This window comes from Balearica regulorum, chromosome W (genome assembly GCF_011004875.1).
Source record: "Balearica regulorum gibbericeps isolate bBalReg1 chromosome W, bBalReg1.pri, whole genome shotgun sequence".
In the NCBI taxonomy this organism is placed as follows: domain Eukaryota; kingdom Metazoa; phylum Chordata; class Aves; order Gruiformes; family Gruidae; genus Balearica; species Balearica regulorum.
In genome coordinates this window covers 5,305,378-5,325,670 of record NC_046219.1, presented here as the reverse complement: position 1 = coordinate 5,325,670, position 20,293 = coordinate 5,305,378, and the positions used below count along the sequence as shown (strand labels likewise).

Sequence of the window (20,293 nt, the reverse complement as noted above, 5' to 3'; positions counted from 1 at the left end):
ACCAAAACAGAACTGATCAGACAAGTTTATGGTGCCTCTGCAAAAACATATTTAAGAAAGGATGGTAGCTGCTAGACAGAGACACAAGTGAGATGCCAGGGCAGGTAGGGCAGTATAGCAGGAAAAACACCAAAGGAAAAGAGCTGCCCAGGCAGGGACAGAGAGGAGGAGGTACAACTCTGAAGGGACTGTAGTTGGTAGAGGAACCCACATGCTGGGGAATTTTTATTGTATCCCTTGAGGCAAATTAAACACACATTTGTACTTAAGTATAAAGAGATTTAATGAACAATGCATTGGACAGAGCCCTACCGCCATAAGTGGTTCTACAAGGAGTCTGCAAAGATGTGGCACCAGTCAATTCCTTATATACACTTGCACCAGCACCAATCATATCGTTACAAGTCAATACTGTGGCATTTCTTATCAGCAAGGGAACTTGATATGGAGTTGTTCAACCTCCCAACATTCCAGCTTCTATTGCTTAACCTGGTTCTGCAGTCAGGCCTTCTTGCCCACCAGGCCAGATCATTCCTCAGTCTCAAATTACCATTGCTAAGCAGTTACAATTTGGATTTCCCCTTCACATGCTGGAGAAATTGAGCAAGAAAGAGGGAAAGACAAAAGAAAAGGAACCACAACACTGACCCCAATCTCCTGCCCTGCCTGTCACTTCACTGAAGGGACCGAGTGTAATGTGTCAACAACAAAGGGAATGGAGACCAGGAAGAGGGGAGGAGAGGTGTCTGGGGAAGAGCCGAGTTGTGTTTTCTCCAAGTGTTTATGTATTTATTTCCCAATATCAGAATCAGTAATTAAATGTTGGTTAATTGGTAATAACTTCATCAAAATTCCCTGACTCAAAACTCTTTTTTGGCCTGCAACACACATGAGATCTCATATTTGTGTAGTTCTGTCCATTAAGATAACGCGAACAAGGAAAAGTTAGATTCTGCAAGACAAATCAAAACTCATTCAGAGAAGAGTAGATACACATACAAAGATGTACTGTATGTGACCATAAATTAACAAGATGTAGTGTTACCCTGATTTTATTTTCATTGTGTATCTTTTTAAGGAGATTTTGTATGAAAGTAAAATGAAACTACTTGTGTTGTGACTAGTTTTCAATCTGTTCTGTAGTTACCAATTTAATATCTATGAGTGCTTTGTCATGGACCAGCATGCAGTTGATAAAGCCATGAGAACTCCTTTTTCCACTTTGGTTCTGAGAACTTCAACTCTCTGAAGAGGACTTCAGCTGGGAAAAGAAAATGCTTCTCCCTTGCAGGAGAGCAGTACTGTCAAGCCACAGACACACAGATAACTTGTCATATAGCCACTAACACAAACATGGTCAAGCACATCCTCATGTACTTTCAGTGCTTACAACCAAGACCAACACCAGCAAAACACTGATAAAAACACTCTACAAGAGAGGCTTCAGCAGCCATTATTATGACAGATCTTTATTGTGATTATTTTTAAAGGCACTGTAATTTGGTTTTAAATTATGTGATTAGGATTATGCTGTCCATGCTCAGTTATTTGCTGCTATATTCCCAGCAGGAGCATTTGTCTACTTGATGAAAGGCTTGGAGGAGCAGTTACACATCTGTAAGTTTCATCGCATTCTCAGTTTTAGAGAAATCAACTTTAAATTCAATGACATCTCCTCCATTAATGAAAGTGAGACAACCCCTTATTGGTCAGTCCCACTGGAAATCCAACTCTATGATCCCAATTCACAACTCTGTACTGTATTAAATGCTTGTCCTGGTTTTTGACTAGGATAGAGTTAATTTTCACCAGAAGCTGGGATGGGACACAGCCAGGACAGGTGACCCAAACTGCCCAAAGGGGTATTTCATACCATGTGACATCATGCTCAGCATAAAAGGGGGCTAGATGGGGAGAGACAGCTCCAGGACTGACTGAGTGTGCGGTCCTGTGCCTTACCAGTCTTTGTTGCCTTTGTCTTCCAATTCTCCTCCCCATCCCACGGGGGGGGGGGGGGGGGGGGGGGGGGGGGGGGGGGTAGGGAAAGGAAAGGGGAAAGGGGGGGAAAGAGGAGGAAAGGGAAGGAAAGGGGAAGAAAAGGAAAGGGAAGGAAAGATCAATGAGCAGCAGCCGCATGGTCATTAACTGCTGGCTGGGGCTAAACTACAACAAAGCTTCTAAAGAAAAATAGGGTATTTGACTGCTGCAGGTGAATTATAGAGAAGTCATTGTTGTGGGGTTAACTGACAGGGTTTTATTAATGATTAAACAATGATCAAATAATAATTAATCAGTGATTGAATGAAAATGAAATGGTAATCAAATGGTGATTAAGCAATAATTGAATGTAATTAAACAGTGATTTGACAATGATTTGACAATAATTTAAATGATGATTTAAACAATAATTTAGATGGTGATTAGATGGCCGTCAAACACTCTACTACTTACTACGCTTCTAATAATTAAGCTATAGCTGGATATATACATGTCACTAGCATACAATATACCTTTAGGCCTAATGTAAAATGTCACTTACTTCATTATAGATATCAGATGCCAGGTAAGGGGTCTGTGAACCTCAAGGAGTAACCTTGAGAGGCATCCCTGCTCAAGGGAGAGATCATTGCTGTGCAGCCTGCTGCTGTACAGGAGAGCTCAATGGGCTCAAAGGGGCTACAGATATTAATAGCATAAATTGATTGACTTGTAGTCAAACCTCCCTTTGGTGTATGTGCAGGAGTGCAGCTGTAGCAGTTGTAGTTTTGTCCAGTCCCAGCTCAAGCTGGTACTGTTACCCCTGATAAGACGTGGTCAGGTTCCTTAGTTCCTGAGAAGATATGGCCTAGCACAATTTTCAAGGTTTGCACAGTAAGGCTGATTTCAGTCAGGCCTACTTGTCAGTGATGCCTGAACCAAAGTACTGTTCACTCAGTCAGAGTGGGGGCATCTGTGATACTGACTGAAGCAAGTGTCTGTGCATGACCGACAAACACCTTGTATAAAACAAATTTACAAACACATTAAGGCTGACTCTAGAAGAGTGGAGGAATTAGTCAAATCACACAGAACAGGTAAAGAAAAAAGTAGCAGATTCAAGATTCTGAAGATGTGCCCAATCGCTGCAGACCACACAAAAGCTTTACATCTATGCTCAAACAATTAATTTTTGCCTTCCGCACTTGAGTATCAGGCCAATTGATTAATGTAGGAATGAAAGTGATTATGCATTACTTGGTACTTATTTGGGGGGAGAAAAACAACCACTATAGAACAAAATCCTTCAAAGCTCACCATTTTCTAGTTCAAGTATTGAATAGCACTGAGTATGAACACTTATCTGACAGAGACTGTAAACAGATTGTAAATGCACCAGAATTACTGCAGAGAACTAAACATCTAAGATAATGCCTCCACCCTACCTTTCTTATTGCTTGCCCTGATACCAACCATCTTCATGCTTATGTAAGTAATGTTATTTGCATAACTCAAACTTATCAAACGAAAGATAAGGCTACTACATTTCCAGGTTGTACATGCAAGAAACTTAAATTGGGGACAAAGTCACACCTAATTCAGCTCTAAAATGCTATTTGCAAGTGTGGGAGCCAGACACTGCCTTCACATTGTAGAGATTAAAAGGCAAGCAGATTCAACTGACATAGAGAAGTTGCTGAATCACAGATGGACACTTGGTTTATCCACAATCAACATCAAGAAAGATTTTAGCATCATTGCTGACCCATAGGTCCAATCCAGTGCAAGCTCAGTTGCCCAAGGAGTTACAAGCTAAAACAAAATAACAGGATAAACATCCTCCTTAATGTGTGTGCATGGTGTCCAAAGTTTATGTACTTTGCAATACTGAAGTGGAAACTCTGCCCCATTCAGGACAGATTGCCTCTGATTGGTCTCAATTATTTACCAGCTGGGACCAGTGTTGGGGTATTCATGTTTTTTTCAGACACACTAGGAAAAGAATCAGAGTCTTCAAAAACTGTTCATAAAATTTCTCTACTGGCTGTTTGCAGCTACTGTAATAATACATCAGACAATACATTTAAAAAACATATTTCAATTGTTTGTCAACCATGTTCTTTCAAACTTTGATAATCTAGTCAGTTTGATAGACAAACCCACATGCTCTAGACTATTTTGAAAGCTCAGTGTTTCACATGCCCAGAGTTAAGTCATTTTTCTTGTGCCATACTACAAATATCTTATCAAACTGCTCACTGAAGAGGTGCATTTCTGCCACATCCACAAATCCTGTTTCACATTTCTGCAATTTATTTACTTTAACAGTCAGAGGTAACCAATTCTGTAATGTTTTTACCTATTTGTTATTGTCATATAAATGACAGAGGGAATAAAGCAAAAACACTACCATGAAGATTCAAACCAAATTAAAGGACAAATTAAAAGAGTACATACATTATTCCATATCGCTCCTCTATCAATCATAGCTAATAAGACAATGCTAAAACAGTTACTATTAGTTAGAGTACTGTATTGCTTTATGTAGGAACACATGAAAGCTCTTCTGAATTAAAGACTTTCCTCTTTCCCCATGGTGAGCTTCTCTCATAAAAGAAAAATGGTTTTAAGTCTTGCAGATAAAACAACACATGAAAATCCTCAGGCCTGCAGAGCACAAAATTGCTGAAATACAGCCAGTATGTGATGGTCCAGTTCAGCTGTAAACAGGAGATTCTCCAGGGTCACCATGTACTGCTGAATTATCTGGTGATGCTGCAGATAAAAAGATAAACCTTTGTTGTTTTCATTCATCTTCATACACAAGAACAGGCAGAAGAGTCAAGACATATTGTATCACAGATCAAATGTTTTCACCAGAACTAACAAGCACATCTAATTTACACAACACATTAATCACTGTCAACTGCAAGAATGGAGCACACATTGAAAACCTGTTTTGAGAAGTACTGGGTTCCCTGTAGCTAAGTTCTAATCCTGATTCTGAATAGTGTGTAGAGGCAACTGCACAGATATGCTAGGACTCAGGACATTTGCTTTAGCATTAAGTCATTTTTATGATCAGGGTAGAGACTAACCCATAGAGGGAATTATGCCATTAATCCCATGCAGTTTCCCATTCTCTAACACAATTTATGTTCATGTAAACACAAATAATTTTCTATTGCTCTGGCTGTTGTTTTCAGGCAGTTACTTAACTGGCTTTTTACATCTGTTGCCAGATTTAATATAGAGCCAAGAGTTCCAAGTTATATTTTTAAATAGCTATTCATTATAATCAGATACATAAATTTAAAACATTTTCATCCACTTGTTAGGCACTTATTTTGGTATACTTGTTCTCTCAAGACTACCCTTACTATATAACATGTGGTAAGAAAAACTCAGCTACATTTACAACCACATCTCAATATTGTTTTGCACTATATTCACAGTGCAAGAAACAAATGAAGGAGCTCACCCTCCAGTCATTTAGGAAGTCTGTAGCAAAGATGGGGTCAAAACCAGAGACAGACACAGCCAAAACTCACACTAGTCCCTGAAAAAGACTGGTGATGCCAGCTATGTCTGTTCTAATGGAGCTGGTAAAAATAAGTGACCAAGCTCAGCTCTCAAATCATGTAAGCTTTTCTTTCCAGCAGCCCAAAGCCTTCCAAAACAAGAAGTGAAACTTACCTGTAGGAAGATTTGCTGCAACCTCTCTATACAGCTTTTGTACCAAGGTGTAAATACATCAATCCCATCAGTTTCACAGCGCACCAAGTGTTCAGTTAACAACATAATGAAACGCTGTAGAAGAACACAAACAGAATGTTGGTTCAGCAAATCTTGTGAGATGAAAATAGGTTACTAGCCTCAGATGAGATAATCCATGGGACATTTGACAGATAGAAGCTTTGAACAGCAATGTCAGAATGAATATTTCACTTAGGAGACAATAAGTAGAGTAACTACTTATATTCAAAATACCTTTTGTTTATTCAGGAAATTGCATGCTATCAAAAGAACTTGTTTTCCCAGGCTCTTGATGTTGAAACAATTCTTGTTTAGGGGAGTTAGGCAGTTCTTTGTTTCTTATCCAGAATAAGCCCTTCCCATGTATTCACCCCAAGAAAATGATTAAGATACAAATGATGCTGCAAAGATATCACTCATCATTACCTGGAATATAACAAGGAAGAGATTCTTCTGTTCACTCTGGGCTGATTCTACTCTCTCCTGCAAGCGTTCTATTTGCTCTTCTAAAGGTCCATCTTCCCTATCACTACTTCGGTCATCATCGTCGTCATCTTCATCACTTTCTCGCTGTAAGTAAAAATGAAACACAACTAACTGGAGATGTGACTACCTGTGTATTCTGCTAGTATCCATTGGAATGATAAACAGGCCTCTTGACTGACCAAACACAAAGTCTGCAGCACAACTGAAGCTGCTCTGTAGCCTTTCAAGTGCTATATGTTGAGCGCTGCTTACTTTATAAATACAATTAAAAAAGGAAATTTGGAAGGAGGGAGAATGAGAAGATTAAGCTGAATCAACTTGAGACAATGCCAGGATGGAAAAGGCCTGGAAACAAACAAACCAAACAGAAGAACCATGATTAGGGAGGGTCAAGCATCCTTTTAGTTGCTGCTCAGGAGAGGCCTAGATGGCAGTTCCCAGAGGGCAGCTAACGGACACAGCCAACATACACAGTAGTTTGTGCAGAAAAGTGCCTCAGCTGAATTTGTACCAGTGTAACAGTCTCAGGTGTGGTGGTAACATGCTACAGGGAAGATTCCCCAGCAGTTGTTGGAGCAGCTGTCCCTGCCAGAGCAGAGGCTTCGACACAGACAGAGCTTCAGATGGTAAAAGCACCTCTCCAAGTCCCAAGCTGCAGGGAGTGCCTGGGACCTCTCTCTGACACCAGGACAGAAGGCCCTCTGTTCTGCAGGAGGTATGCTGTCTTGGAAGAGCTGTGTTGCCCACTGGAAGAGTTACGGTAAGAAGTGAGGAGGCTGCACAGCCTGTGTTCCTCAAACATTATTCCTTGAACCAATTGATCTCAGACTGGCTGATGATTTGTGGCTTGTGCCAACCCTTTGTATCCATTGTGTTACCAAGGGTCATGTTACCCATCTCCCAATATGTTGTCTGGATATGTAAAAGCCTTACTGAAATGAATTAAAATAGACCTTCAAAATTCCTTTCTTCCAAGCAATGATTTAGATCAGGAAGAGGGAAGCTCAGGGCAGGTGAGAAAATTTTGTGTCAGTGCTGGTAAACGTTTGTGGTGCACATCTCAAACCAAGATTAAAAACAAATAAAAATTACTTCCTCTGCCATGCTCCTAAGCACCGTGCCAAACCTAACTGTAACTAGTGTCTGATGTGACTCTGGATTTCCTATTTGTTTGCAGTCTGAATCATACCAGGGAGACATCTACCCCCGGCTACTGGAGTCCAGCCAGCACTGACAGCAGAGGAGTAGCTGAATGGTATTAACAAAGGCTGGCATGCAGAGAGCAGTCCGAACCTTTTTCAGTTGTCCAGTGCTTGTGTAAGGTGCTGTTAGTTCTCAGGTCCATTAACATCCAGAGAAACAAGCAAGGAGGAAAATGAGATGCATAAAAATTATAGATATAAACCAAAATGATTTAATGGCTAAAATATTCCCCACAGTGAATAAACTCCAGAAATCTTTCCAGTCAAGTGCTTTAATATTTTCCCCTCCAGATTTTTTAATGCATTGTTTAATGCTGGTTTTTGAATGTCCTCTGTGAGTGTAGACATCGAGCCGTTGACCACAACTCTTTGAGTGTGACCGTCCAGCCAATTTCTTATCCAATGAGTGGTCCATCCATCAAATCCATGTCTCTCCAATTTAGAGACAAGGATGTCATGGGGGACAGCGTCAAATGCTTTGCACAAGTTCAGGTAGATGACGTCAGTCACTCTTCCCTTATCCACCAACGCTGTAACCTCGTGCGGGACATCGAATTTGTCCAGGCATGTTGGTGCTGAATATGGGGTCACTGTGAGTCGGCAGAAAGTAGCGGGGTCCGACTTGAGCGAGAGCGCAGATTGAGCAACGTGCTTATCTTGTACTGATAAGCACTAGAACAAACACTGAACAAAGGCAAGGGATGAGCAAGTTGCTCATCTTGACAGATGTGGCGCCTGACGGTCTACTACCTGAATCAACTGAGTGACGCCTGGGGTGAGTGGGTGGCTTCACAGCCCAATGTTACTTCGGTAAAGCTAAACAGACCACCGCCCCTCTATACTGAACGCCTTTGTTCTCCACTACTCCTCCCTTGATCAACACCACAAGTCTTGTTAAGGGCCAATCGACACACAATACCTGACTTAGTCCCACCTCACCAAAAGTATAAATCTGGCATTTAGAATCCTCCATTTTGAGGACGAGAACTCCAACTATCCGGACGGGTCGACTGGCCTGGACCTCTCTCCTCCCCAAGCAGGGACGCCTCTTTGGTAAGACTTGCGCCTCCGATTATGTCGGATGTTACCCCGGGAAAAACTGTCATTAACAAAAGCGCTGAACTATTGAGCTTGATTTTTGCAGTAAGTTTATTTATCAATGGCAATTCCAAACTTTTTATATCTGTCGCCTCAATAAATTACCTATCTTTTTCAACTTTGCAAAACTGTCTCAGTGAAAGTCCTTGAGAGGGCTCTGACAGGCAAACGTTGACTCTGATAAGTACACATAACCCTTTAGACATAAACCATTGACCAAGTCTGGGACTAAGACTGGACCTAGCCGCACCTAGGCTCCTCTCTGAGAAGGAGTTTAGAAAGCAAGGGGGTCCTTTCTGAATCTCGTGACTCAACGGGAGGGCCTCCCTCAGCCACACATCAGACTTGTACCCTTTCACGCGACAGTAAAATTGGCATCACGGACAGGATTGCCATGGATAAACTGCTGCAAAAATATAAGTGTGCACCATCCCAAGCAGGAATAGAATGGGCCCAAAAATTTTGGAAAGATGAGGACAAAGTGGTAGAGAGGCTAGAACAGTGTAGAAGTGAGCAAAAGATTAAAAAAGGTAAAGGCAAAGGAATTGTTTGTGCTGTGTTGGGGGCTTATCTTGTGTGCTAAAGGAAATTAAAAAGTCCCCTCCCCCCGAACGAGTTGCAGATGTAGAATATGCCTCTCTGAAATCAGAAAATGAAGTATTGAAAACATCATTAACCTTTGAAAAGGAAAAAGGTGAGAAATTGGGGACATGAGTAGATGCCCTCATGATTGAAAACCAAAGCTTAAAAACAGAAAATAGGGAACTTAAAATGCTATTAGCCTCAGGGGAAAGACGAGAAAAACAACTGCAGGAAAAATTAAATCTATTACTAAATCAAATGCCATCCTCGGTCTCGGCTAAACAAATCTGCAAATTAATACACTGTGCAGATCCCAAGACATGGGATGGAGACATCTGGTATGATAACGATAATGATGAACCGGTGGAAGATTTTGATCTTACCCCAGAACCTGTGCCTATACAACCATTGATCAAAACCGAAACCACAAATGAGGGGGGTGACAATGTTCATATTACTGTACGCACTGTTCACTGGTCTCCTGCTGAATTAGCAAAGTTGCAGGAAAAGTATTCCAGGAATCTGGAGGAGTCTGAGACAGAATATGTGTGGTGAGTCTCCCTTACAGGGGAGAACAGAATTCTACTAAGCGAGGAAGAAGCAGGAGGCTATTGGGGCCCTGGAGTGTTTTTAACCACTACACTAGGCAATTGTAATTACTCATTAACAATGCAGGCTGCCTATTGGGCTGGCGGCATAGACCCGCAAGAAAGAGGAGATCCCCTTGTTATCAAAACATCAGGATTCTCTGACTTGTATGCAGGCTGCCTTTTGTACAGACACAGCCAAGCAATGTATGAGAGGGATGTGTTAAGGAGATCCCCAATGCTAGCCCCTATTGACCCAGCAAGGTTAACTCCCCTCATCCGTGGCCTCCTGGACAGCCTAAAGACATATGTAGCTAATGTCCAGGATAGGATCAGAGCGACCGGGGAGGCTAATGCTGTACCTTACCGTGCACCCTGAGCAGGGAGATCCAACTATAGGGATCAGCCGTATCCCACCTGGAGCAAATTTGTGCAAGAGATAGTGAATTATGGATACCGCATGGGTTGGATTGGACCGACCACTGGGAAACTGCCAGAACCACCCCCTCGACAAGTTCGTCAAGTCCACACCACTAAGCTTAAACCAGAGTTCAAACCAAAGTTTGATAAGGAACGTAACGATCTGTGGTGCAGAGCCTTGGCGATGGGAGTGCCATGACAGTTGCTATATGGCACGCCCACCACTGACCTCCGAGCTCTGGTAAAATCACTAAGCCAAAGAATTGATTCAGTGGGGGGAAGTCAGATGGCAGGAAATAAATCAATTCCTGTTAGATCCATGCCCTCAGCCCAGCAGTAGGACCTAACTGATTTAGTAGATACTCCAACAAAAAACTTGCATCCCCGGGGAGGACAGTGAGCCACCCTGCCCGGCAAGTGCTAACTATACAATGGCTCTTTGATAAACATCACGAACCTGTCATTCCAGTAGGACCAAGGAGAATTTTTACATATTTCCTCATTGATACGGGTGCTCAAATGTCAGTAATCACCAAGGAGACCACGGAATGCCTAGATATAAAACCTGGTTGCCGTAAGGTAAAATTTACAGGGATTGATGGGATCGTAAAGGAATGCCCCACAGCAAAAATTGCCTTGTGGCTTCTCAGGCGAGAGCAAATTGACCCGCACTGAAGTACTGGTCGGTGCTGCAAACACCAACATATTGGGATTTGATGTGTTGTATGGCAGAGTGTGGAAACTCCCTGATGGGTCAGTCTGGAGTTTCGCTGGACGAGGTGACAGAGAAATAGCATGGCTTGAAGAGGACGAAACTAAAGCTATAAACTTGCTAGAGATGTCTATACACCCATCGAGAATTACTAATGTAAGGCAGTACCCTCTGCCAGCAGCCACACATTCGGGCACTGACGGGGTGGTAACAGACTTAGAAAAAAGAGGTATTATCACTCGCACACACTCCCCCTATAATTCTCCTGTCTGGCCAGTAAAAAAGCCAAATGGACAGTGGCGGCTTACAATTGATTATAGGCGATTGAATGCCAATACTGCACCTTTAACAGCAGCCGTACCAAACATTGCAGAATTAGTAACCCAAATTCAGGGAGCATCGCACCCATGGATGGCAACTTTAGATGTCAAAGATATGTTCTTTATGATCCCACTCCAGGAACACTATAAGGCCCAATTCGCTTTTACCTGGAAAGGGGTACAGTACACCTTTAATAGGCTGCCTCAGGGATATAAACACTCCCCCACCATTGCTCACAATGCTTTGGCGAAGGTTTTAGCAGAAATTCCCAGCCCACAGGGTGTCACGATATATCAATATATTGATGACATACTGATAGGAGGAGAAAACTCAGAGGAAGTCGGGCATACCATGGAAGGTATACAAGAAAAATTGATACCTTTGGGACTAGACATTCCCCCATCCAAGTGTCAGGGACCTGCCCAGGAGGTTAAGTTCCTGGGAGTTTGGTGGATTAAAGGAGCCGCCTCTATTCCCCCCGACACCCTGGAAAAAACAAAGCATGGGCAGAATCCATCTAGCATAAAGGAGTTACAGCAAGCTCTGGGAACCTTAGGCTATTGGCGCAAACATATCCCTGTTTTTTCTATTATTGCCCGTCCCTTATACAATCTGCTCAGAAAAGGTAAATCACGGGAATGGACTAAACAGCACGAGACTGCGTTAGAATTGTTAATAAGAGAACTGAGGCTATTTCAACAGCTAGGCCCCTTACACCCAACTGACCCTATCCACGTAGAGTGGGGATTCAGTGAACATGGTTCCCAATGTAACCTATGGCAAAAGGGACCAGAAGGGCCAGAGAGACCGCTAGAGTTTAGCTCCCACTCTTTCAATCACACCAAGAGGAGATATTCAGACCTTGAAAAAGGCTTGCTAGCCTTAGTGCGAGCAGTGCAACAAGTGGAACAGATAAGAAAAGGACAGAGTGTGATCATTCGGGGACCTTTCCGTCTTCTGGATATAGTTCGGAAGGGTACAGCACCACCTGCAGGCATTGCCCAGAAGCCTACAGTCCGTAAATGGTACGCCTACCTGGAAAGTATCAATGACATCATGCCTATTATGGAAGGCAGCATTAAAGTATCTAAATTGCAGAAAGATATAGACAGCACATTGTTATTCCAAACCCCACCAAGCAAACCATCTCCAATTCAGGAGGCACCTCCTCTGAAGGAAAGCAGTGACCTTAAAGGGGTATGATTCACTGATGCATCATCTTACAGGCAAAACAATGAGTGGAATTATAAGGCCGTGGCACTGGAAGTGGCCACGGGGGAAAAGTTAAGCAAAACAGGCAGAGGAAGTGTGCAAGTAGGGGAGCTTAGGGCAGTCCTACTAGCTGCACAATGTGGTGCCAGCCATATCTATACTGACATATCTAGGCCGAGGGCCTCCCTCAGCCACGCATCAGACTTGTACCCTTTTATGCGACACCCCATCATAGAATGCCACCAAGTTTGTCAGGCACAATTTGCCCTTAGTGAAGCCATGTTGGTTGTCACCAATCACCACCTTATTTTCCATGTGCCTGAGCATAGTCTCCAGGAGGATCTGCTCCATGATCTTGCCAGGCACAGAGGTGAGACTGATTGGCCTGTAGTTCCCTGGGAATGAGTTCCTTCTCATTCATGCAAGTGAGAAAGGTTGCTCAAGCTAATGTGAAATGGCAGAGGGCACCAGCCCTCTAATCACAGAATGGAAGGCTTAGAGCCAACAAGGAGGCATGCATGCCAGGGACAGAAAGGGTTTTGCTGCAGCCTTTTCCCAACAGAGTGTCTGACAGGGAATATGGAGAGCCCCAGTCCCATTTCCTAGTGCCAAGGTGATGGTGCCAGGAAAGTCAGGTACTAAAAAGGAGCGTAACACCTCAGGCAACAATGCATTTTACAGTGGCTCTTACTGATGAGACTGCTCAGTGACGAGCTCAGTGTCTCTATCCTTGATGCTGAAGAAGAACACAGTGACAACAGTTTCAAGATGGTGATGGACAAAGATGGTGCTGAAACCTCTGGCCAGCAGAGAGGCATGATCATACAGTACTTTGGCTTTGTCAGGTGCAAAGCATCAGAAAAGACTTTCTCACTCCACCTGAACAACACGGTGAGATTCTGCAGCAACTCTTTGTGCCTGAGAGATCTCTGTTCTGTCAGCACAGACTGGAGCAATTGAAGATTAAGACAGATGACTCGCAGAGGACCCTTTAGTCGATATTCTTAAGAACAAAACAGCACTGGAGGGAGGTCGTTGAAGGAGTCATGGGTGGAGCTGAATGATCATAGAATAATGTAGGTTGGAAGGGATATCTAGAGGTCTCCGGTCTAACACACTGCTCAGAATCACACGGTATCACAGAATCACTGAGGTTGGAAGGAATCTCTTGAGATCATCTAGTCCATCACCACCACCACCACCCAGCCGGGTCAACCAGAGCAGGTTGCTCAGAACATTGTCCAATTGGGTTTTGAATATCTCCACTGATGGAGATTCTTGCTCAAAGCAGGTCCAATCAGATCAGGTTTTTCAGGGCCTTGTCCAGTGAAATTTTCAGTATCTCCAAGGATAACTGTCCCTTACCTTCATGAACAGCTTCTTCCACTTGCTAATAATTTGAGTGTGTCTACACTGAAGTAAACTATGGGACTGCATCTCATGTATATATACCCTAGCTAAACTGCTTACTGCCTAAAGCATAACCCCTGATCCACAGTATTTGTCAAGTTTTTATACATTTCTGTTAGCATTAACTTTTGTAACACTAGAACCTTGATACATTTTTAGTAGAAATATACTCATTTCACTGATGGTGTGTGCAGAATAAAGTTCCTTGACCACTTCATTGTAAGGGTATGTAGAAGGAGAGTGTCTGGTCCTTTAAGGGTATCTGATCAAAGGAGCCATATGCAAGAACATACAGAGACATTTGAAAGTCCATGCAGTAATACTTTCAGTAAGACTGTGGCTGGGTACTCTCTGTGAGGGGGAGCTGCCCTTGATGTGAGAGAACAGCTGAAATGCATGAAGCCCTACCTGGGGATGGCCAAAGAGCTGACTGAGAGCTTATGGGTAAGGATTGAAGAGAAGATGGGTAAGGGTGGCATTGTAGTGGGTGTTTGCTATAAGCCACCCAACCAGGAAGAACAAGTGGATGAGGCCCTCTACAGACAGATAGGAGCAGCCTCGCGTTTATAGGCCCTGGTCCTCACGGGGGACTTCAACCACCCTGATATCTGCTGAAGGGATGAGACAGCAGGGCATAAGCAATCAAAGAGGTTCCTGGAGTGCATCGACAACAACTTCCTCACCCAAGTGATAGTGGAGCCAATGAGGAGAAGTGCTCTGTTGGACTTCCTACTGACCAACAAGGAGGGGCTTGTTGGGGATCACAGAATCACAGAATGGTAGGGGTTGGAAGGGACCTCTGGAGATCATCTAGTCCAAACCCCCTGCTAAAGCAGGATCACCTAGAGCAGGCTGAACAAGATCATGTCCAGGCGGGTTTTGAATATCTCCAGAGAAGGAGACTCCACAACCTCTCTGGGCAACCTGTTCCAGTGCCCTGTCACCCTCAGAGTAAAGAAGTTTTTCCTCATTGAGATGGAACTTCCTGTGTTCCAGTTTGTGCCCATTGCCCCTTGTCCTGTCGCTGGGCACCATTGAGAAGAGTCTGGCCCCTTCCTCTAGACATCCACCCTTTAGATATTTATAAGCATTGATGAGATCCCCTCTCAGTCTTTTCTTCTCCAGGCTAAACAGACCCAGCTCTCTCAGCCTTTCCTCATAAGAGAGATGCTCCAGTCCCCATAATCATCTTTGTAGCCCTCCGCTGGACTGTCTCCAGTAGTTCCCTCTCTTTCTTGAACTGGGGAGCCCAGAACTGGACACAATATTCCAGATGGGGCCTCACCAGGGCAGAGTAGAGGGGGAGGATAACCTCCCTCGACCTGCTGGCCACATTCTTCTTAATGCACCCCAGGCCTTCTTGGCCATGAGGGCACGCTGCTGGCTCATGCTTAACTTGTTGTCCACCAGGACTCCCAGGTCCTTCTCCACAGTGCTGCTTTCCAGCAGGTCAACCCCTAACCTGTACTGGTGCTTGGGGTTATTCCTCCCTAGGTGCAGGACCCTACACTTGACCTTGCTGAATTTCATTTGGTTCCTCTCCACCCAGCTCTCTAGCCTGTGCAGGTCTTGCTGAATGGCAGCACAGCCTTCCAGTGTGTCGGCCACTCCTCCCAGTTTAGTATCATCAGCGAATTTGCTGAGGGTACGCTCTGTCCCCTCATCCAGGTCATTGATGAATATGTTGAACAAGACTGGACCCAATACTGACCCCTGGGGCACACCACTAGCTACAGGCCTCCAACTAGACTCTGCACTGCTTATCACAACCCTCTGAGCTCTGTCATTCAGCCTGTTCTCAATCCACCTCACTGTCCACTCATCTAACCCACAACGGCCTTTAGAAAGGCATACGAAAAATGTGTCAAATTTAGTGTCCTAGTACTAGAGATGGCAACATGTGTAGATATGCCTCCTGACAGTATTTTTATTCAGCCCCTCCAAGAACCAATTGTGTGTCAGTCTGAAACGTGACAGTCTGCAGGTTACTTAGTGTCAAATATATGTATTAAAAAAAATAAACAAATTACTCTTTTGTGCTGTCTCGCCAATCTTGCCTTAGTCTCCTCCAGTTCTTTGTGAATCTTCAGTACATGCTTGTTCATTTTACGAATTGTGGAATGTAAGATTTCCCAGACATAGAACCTAGGAAAGATGCAGAACCCAAACCAGTAAATTGCACGCTGTTCCAAGACAGAAAATGCACAGGTCTGCTATAACTCTCAACATTTCTTATTCAAACCATCAGAAACAGGGCAACTTTCTATTGCTACAGAGTAAGTTAAATTAATAAACAGAGAAACGCACAAATTTACAGCATTTCATCATTATTACCTAGGACATCTACTGGAGTGAGCAAACATTCAATATTAAGGAAGCATATCACTCACTTCTTACCTGTACTTTGCACTGAATTACCAAACCAGTGCTTTATTTCAGAATCATTCTGCAACATTACTAACATCAAACTGCCAGGTCTAAACATTTTTCCCCACTCTCAGTAAATAATATATCTGAGGGTGATGCATGATACATGACCTAGGTGCTAGCCAAGACTCCACCAGGCTAGCAGCTATACAACAGGGTTAATGGTTCTTGTCCAGAAATGGTCCTAGAGCTTCTCCTTCCACTTTGGCAAACTTACAGGCTACTTGCATGAATCTTGCTAGCATAGCTTTTTGCAGGACATAGAAATGCACACTGTAGCTCAGAGGAAAATACTAAAGCTTGTGTTTTAGGGAAGCAACACAATTTTACATAGAGTTTAAAGCAAAATAATGAAAGTAAAAACTACAATTATTTTAAGTTAAAAAACGGATTCTAACCATTTAAAATAAAAAGTCAGATAAAAAACAACTGAAGACAGAAATTCCACACTTGTTACCTAGTAAAATCATGTGCAAGTTCTGAAGAGAAGATCCAGTTTGCTACTGCAGCACAATCAACAATCTGTGTTCGAATCATCTTATCCACAAGAACGGCAATCATCTACATTTTGGGAAAGACAAGATGGTCATTCCTACCACAAGAAACAGTCCAGTTTACCTGTTGCAACATGGAGTCTGTGAAATTACTGTGGGCTAAGGTACAACCAGTGCTGGGTTGTATGAAAAGCTATTAGAGTCAAGTTTGGTTTTAAGCAACTTTGCAAATATGTTAGTCAAACTAATGGGTGATTTCAAACATTTTAGGAAGCTAGTACTGCTTAAAGCATTTGCTGAACCTAAAAATGCTCAGACTAGGGAAGCTGTATCAATCATGCCAAATATGCATTCACATTTTAACAAGTTGCCTTTACTCCTCATGAGAGTGATGACTTCAGTTTTCATTCAAGTGAGTACTTCTGCTATTCCCAAGAGCAAAAATACAAGAACTGAATTTTGAGACAAGGCACCAGAGAAGCAAGTCCCAATAGTCAACACTGGAGTATCCAACCAGAAGACATGTTTCTGTTACATAACCATAAGGTAACAGCAACTGCTAGCCTAATCTCCTTGGACTGCAACAGTCCCCAACCACAATCATATGCTCCTTCCTGCAGGACCTCTTCATTTTAGAATGAAACCAGCATTGTATATAAGTATTTACTACAGGACCCTACCTTGATGAGGCCTGTGGGAAAATCAAGCAAGTAGCTACAAAAACTATCTTGTGATTAGAACAGCTTTGTGCCATTCAGAAGAAAGGGCCCATCTTAATTATTCATGTACTCCATACTGCAATACCCAAGAAACTCAACCTGCAACATATTTATTCTCATAATCATCCATTCTCAAATAGGGAAGTGTAACAAAGCTCAAGTTAAGGTAGAAAACTAAATTAATGGAATGAATCAGAGAACTCATGACTCATTTTTCAATTTCCAAGATTGCTTCCTGTGTGCATTTGTCTTAAGAAATTCTTCCTGGCATTATCCAGATTACCTAGTTTGAGCCTTCATGTAACACAGACATAGGAATTTGTGAAAGTATTCAATCTTGATGTTAAAGTTTCCCTTTATGACATCAAAGCCTTTGTGCCCCCAGAAAATAGTTGAGGCTGTGACCATCCATATTTTAAAGGTTGATATTTCAGCTAGGAATGTGTGTATATATATTTAATCTCGTGATTTTTTTTTTGATCCTTTTATTTAAGAAGCTATTTTACAATATCTTACCTCTCTTTCAGAACTTGATTTTTAAGAATATTAAAAGTAATCTTTTAAGTAACCCTAGAAAATGGGCCTGAGGCCCAGTAGCAGATGCAAGGGTGATCTCAATGAGATTACTTACTTTTGGAAGTCTGGCTCATGCAACTGAGACACCAATCACTTCCAGACATAATATCATATATTACAAACACACCAGGGAGAAATAACCAAATAACTAATGCAGAAAAATTAAACACAAGTTTCTTACTGATCTCCATTTATAAAACAATGACAACATGGGGAAACAACAACTACTATGAAGAAATTGCATGTTTTAAACAATTGATGTATTTTTCATAGTTCTTTCAGCACATTATTCCATCAGACTCAGGAATGAACTTTAACCATCATAGTGTCACAGACAAATCTGTTCTGAATGTTGGTTGAGAGCAGATTTACTTGCTCTGTCTGTGCATAACAATGATTCCAACCTGGTCTTTGTGGCTCATTGTGATTGCTAGTGAAAAAACACACAAGTGCTAAATAACCAGGTCCCCTCTTTTTGCCTAACCTACTAACCAGGTTCTCTCTTCAGCCTACTTCTATGTTACAAGATCTACATCTTTGTGTTGGTTTTGCGTGGCAAGGTTTTGGTAGCAGGGGGGCTACAGGGGTGGCTTCTGTGAGAAGCTGCTAGAAGCTTCCCCTGTGTCTGATAGAGCCAATGCCAGCTGGCTCCAAGACAGACCCGCCGCTGGCCAAGGCCAAGCCAATCAGCGCCTCTGCGATAACATATTTAAGAAAGAGAAAAACAACAGTTAGAGAGCGCTTTTGCAGCCAGAGAGAGGAGTGAGAAGATGTAAGAACATCTGCAGACACCAAGGTCAGTGCAGAAGGAGGGGGAGGAGGTGCTCCAGGCGCCAGAGCAAGAGTCCCCTGCAGCCCCTGGTGAAGACCATGGTGAAGCAGGCTGTCCCCCTGCAGCCCATGGAGGGAGGATGAGGGGGTGTAGAGATTCCACCTGCAGCCCGTGGAGGACCCCACGCCGGAGCAGGTGGAGACACCTGAAGGAGGCTGTGACCCCGTGGGAAGCCCGCGCTGGAGCAAGCTCCTGGCAGGACCTGTGGATCCGTGGAGAGAGGAGCCCAGGCCAGAGCAGGTTTGCTGGCAGGACTTGTGACCCCGTGGGGGACCCACACTGGAGCAGTCTGCTCCTGAAGGTCTGCACCCCGTGGAAGAGACTCACGTTGGAGAAGGTCATGAAGGACTGTCTCCCGTGAGAGGGACCCCATGCTGGAGCAGGGGAACGATGAGAGGAGTCCTCCCCCTGAGGATGAAGAAGCGGCAGAAACACCGTGTGATGAACTGACCGTAACCCCCACTCCCCGTCCCCCTGTGCCGCTGACGGGGGGCGGAGGTTGAAGCTGGGAGTGAAGTTGAGCCCGGGAAGATGGGAGGGGTGGGGGGAGGTGTTTTTAAGATTTGGCTTTATTTCTCATTCCTCTACTCTGTTTTGCTTAGTAATAAATAAGATGAATTCCCTCTCTAAGTTCGGTCTGTTTTGCTCATGATGATAATTAGAGAATGACCTCTCCCTGTCCTTATCTCGACCCGTAAGTTTTTTTTTTCGTTGTACTTTTCTCCCCTGTCTAATGAAAGAGGGGAGTGATAGAGCGGCTCTGGTGGGCACCTGGCCCTCAGTCAGGGTCAACCCACGACAGCATAAAGCATGAGAACGCTGTTTTAGTATTGAAATTTGGAAGAAAAACAGGGTTGAGTTGGGTTTGGTTTGGTTTTTAAGTTATTCTCTTGTAAACCAGAGCATAGCACAAAGCTGAAAGTCTTCTACACTGAACTTTTAACATGAAAGTCTCACTGATAGAGACTAAATTTGATGTCCAGTTTAAGGCACTTAACGGTAGTAAACACAACTTCAATTCTTTTAAATACAAATAGACAATCGACAGCATTTTTAAGTAAACAAAGGAAAATGTAATGCTTTATATTTTACCAGGACTTTCTGTGAGTGGAAACTTCAACAAATATCTGCCATTGATGCTCTTACCTGTGGATGATTCTTCCAAACCTCGTATACAACTCTCAGGATATGGAGTTTCCCCTCATCACTTTCAGCAAGTACTTTGAAGACTTCGTGAAACCTTTAAAGAAATATAAGTAGTCAATGGAGGGGTTAGGATCAGGACAATGAAGCAGGATACACATAGTAAGTGGTGTAGATGGTCCCAACATTTTCTTTTGGCCAGTCTGCAACAATTCTGGAAAGGCTACCCCCTGACAAATAGAACTGTCCTGAGTTTAAAAGGTTGCAAAGACAACTCCTAAAAGCAATGTAACCCTGCCTCAGGGGCAAACTTACTCCTCAAAGCCAGGCTACAGTTCT

General features: G+C 43.2%; 1 protein-coding gene across 2 annotated transcripts in view; it reads right to left on the bottom strand.

Annotated features, from left to right (window-relative positions):
* Positions 1–258: 258 nt before the first annotated feature.
* LOC142599164 (nuclear cap-binding protein subunit 1-like) overlaps positions 259–20,293 on the bottom strand; it is a 58,968-nt gene continuing 38,933 nt past the window's right edge. For both annotated transcript variants that reach the window (XM_075738926.1, XM_075738927.1), the window contains 6 exons: positions 19,958–20,051; positions 16,648–16,751; positions 15,794–15,908; positions 6,160–6,303; positions 5,674–5,787; positions 259–4,752 (listed from right to left, as the gene is read on the bottom strand). In XM_075738926.1, the coding sequence (XP_075595041.1) occupies positions 4,639–4,752; positions 5,674–5,787; positions 6,160–6,303; positions 15,794–15,908; positions 16,648–16,751; positions 19,958–20,051 (685 nt within the window). In that variant the 3' untranslated portion in view covers positions 259–4,638. The remainder of the gene's footprint in view (positions 4,753–5,673; positions 5,788–6,159; positions 6,304–15,793; positions 15,909–16,647; positions 16,752–19,957; positions 20,052–20,293) is intronic.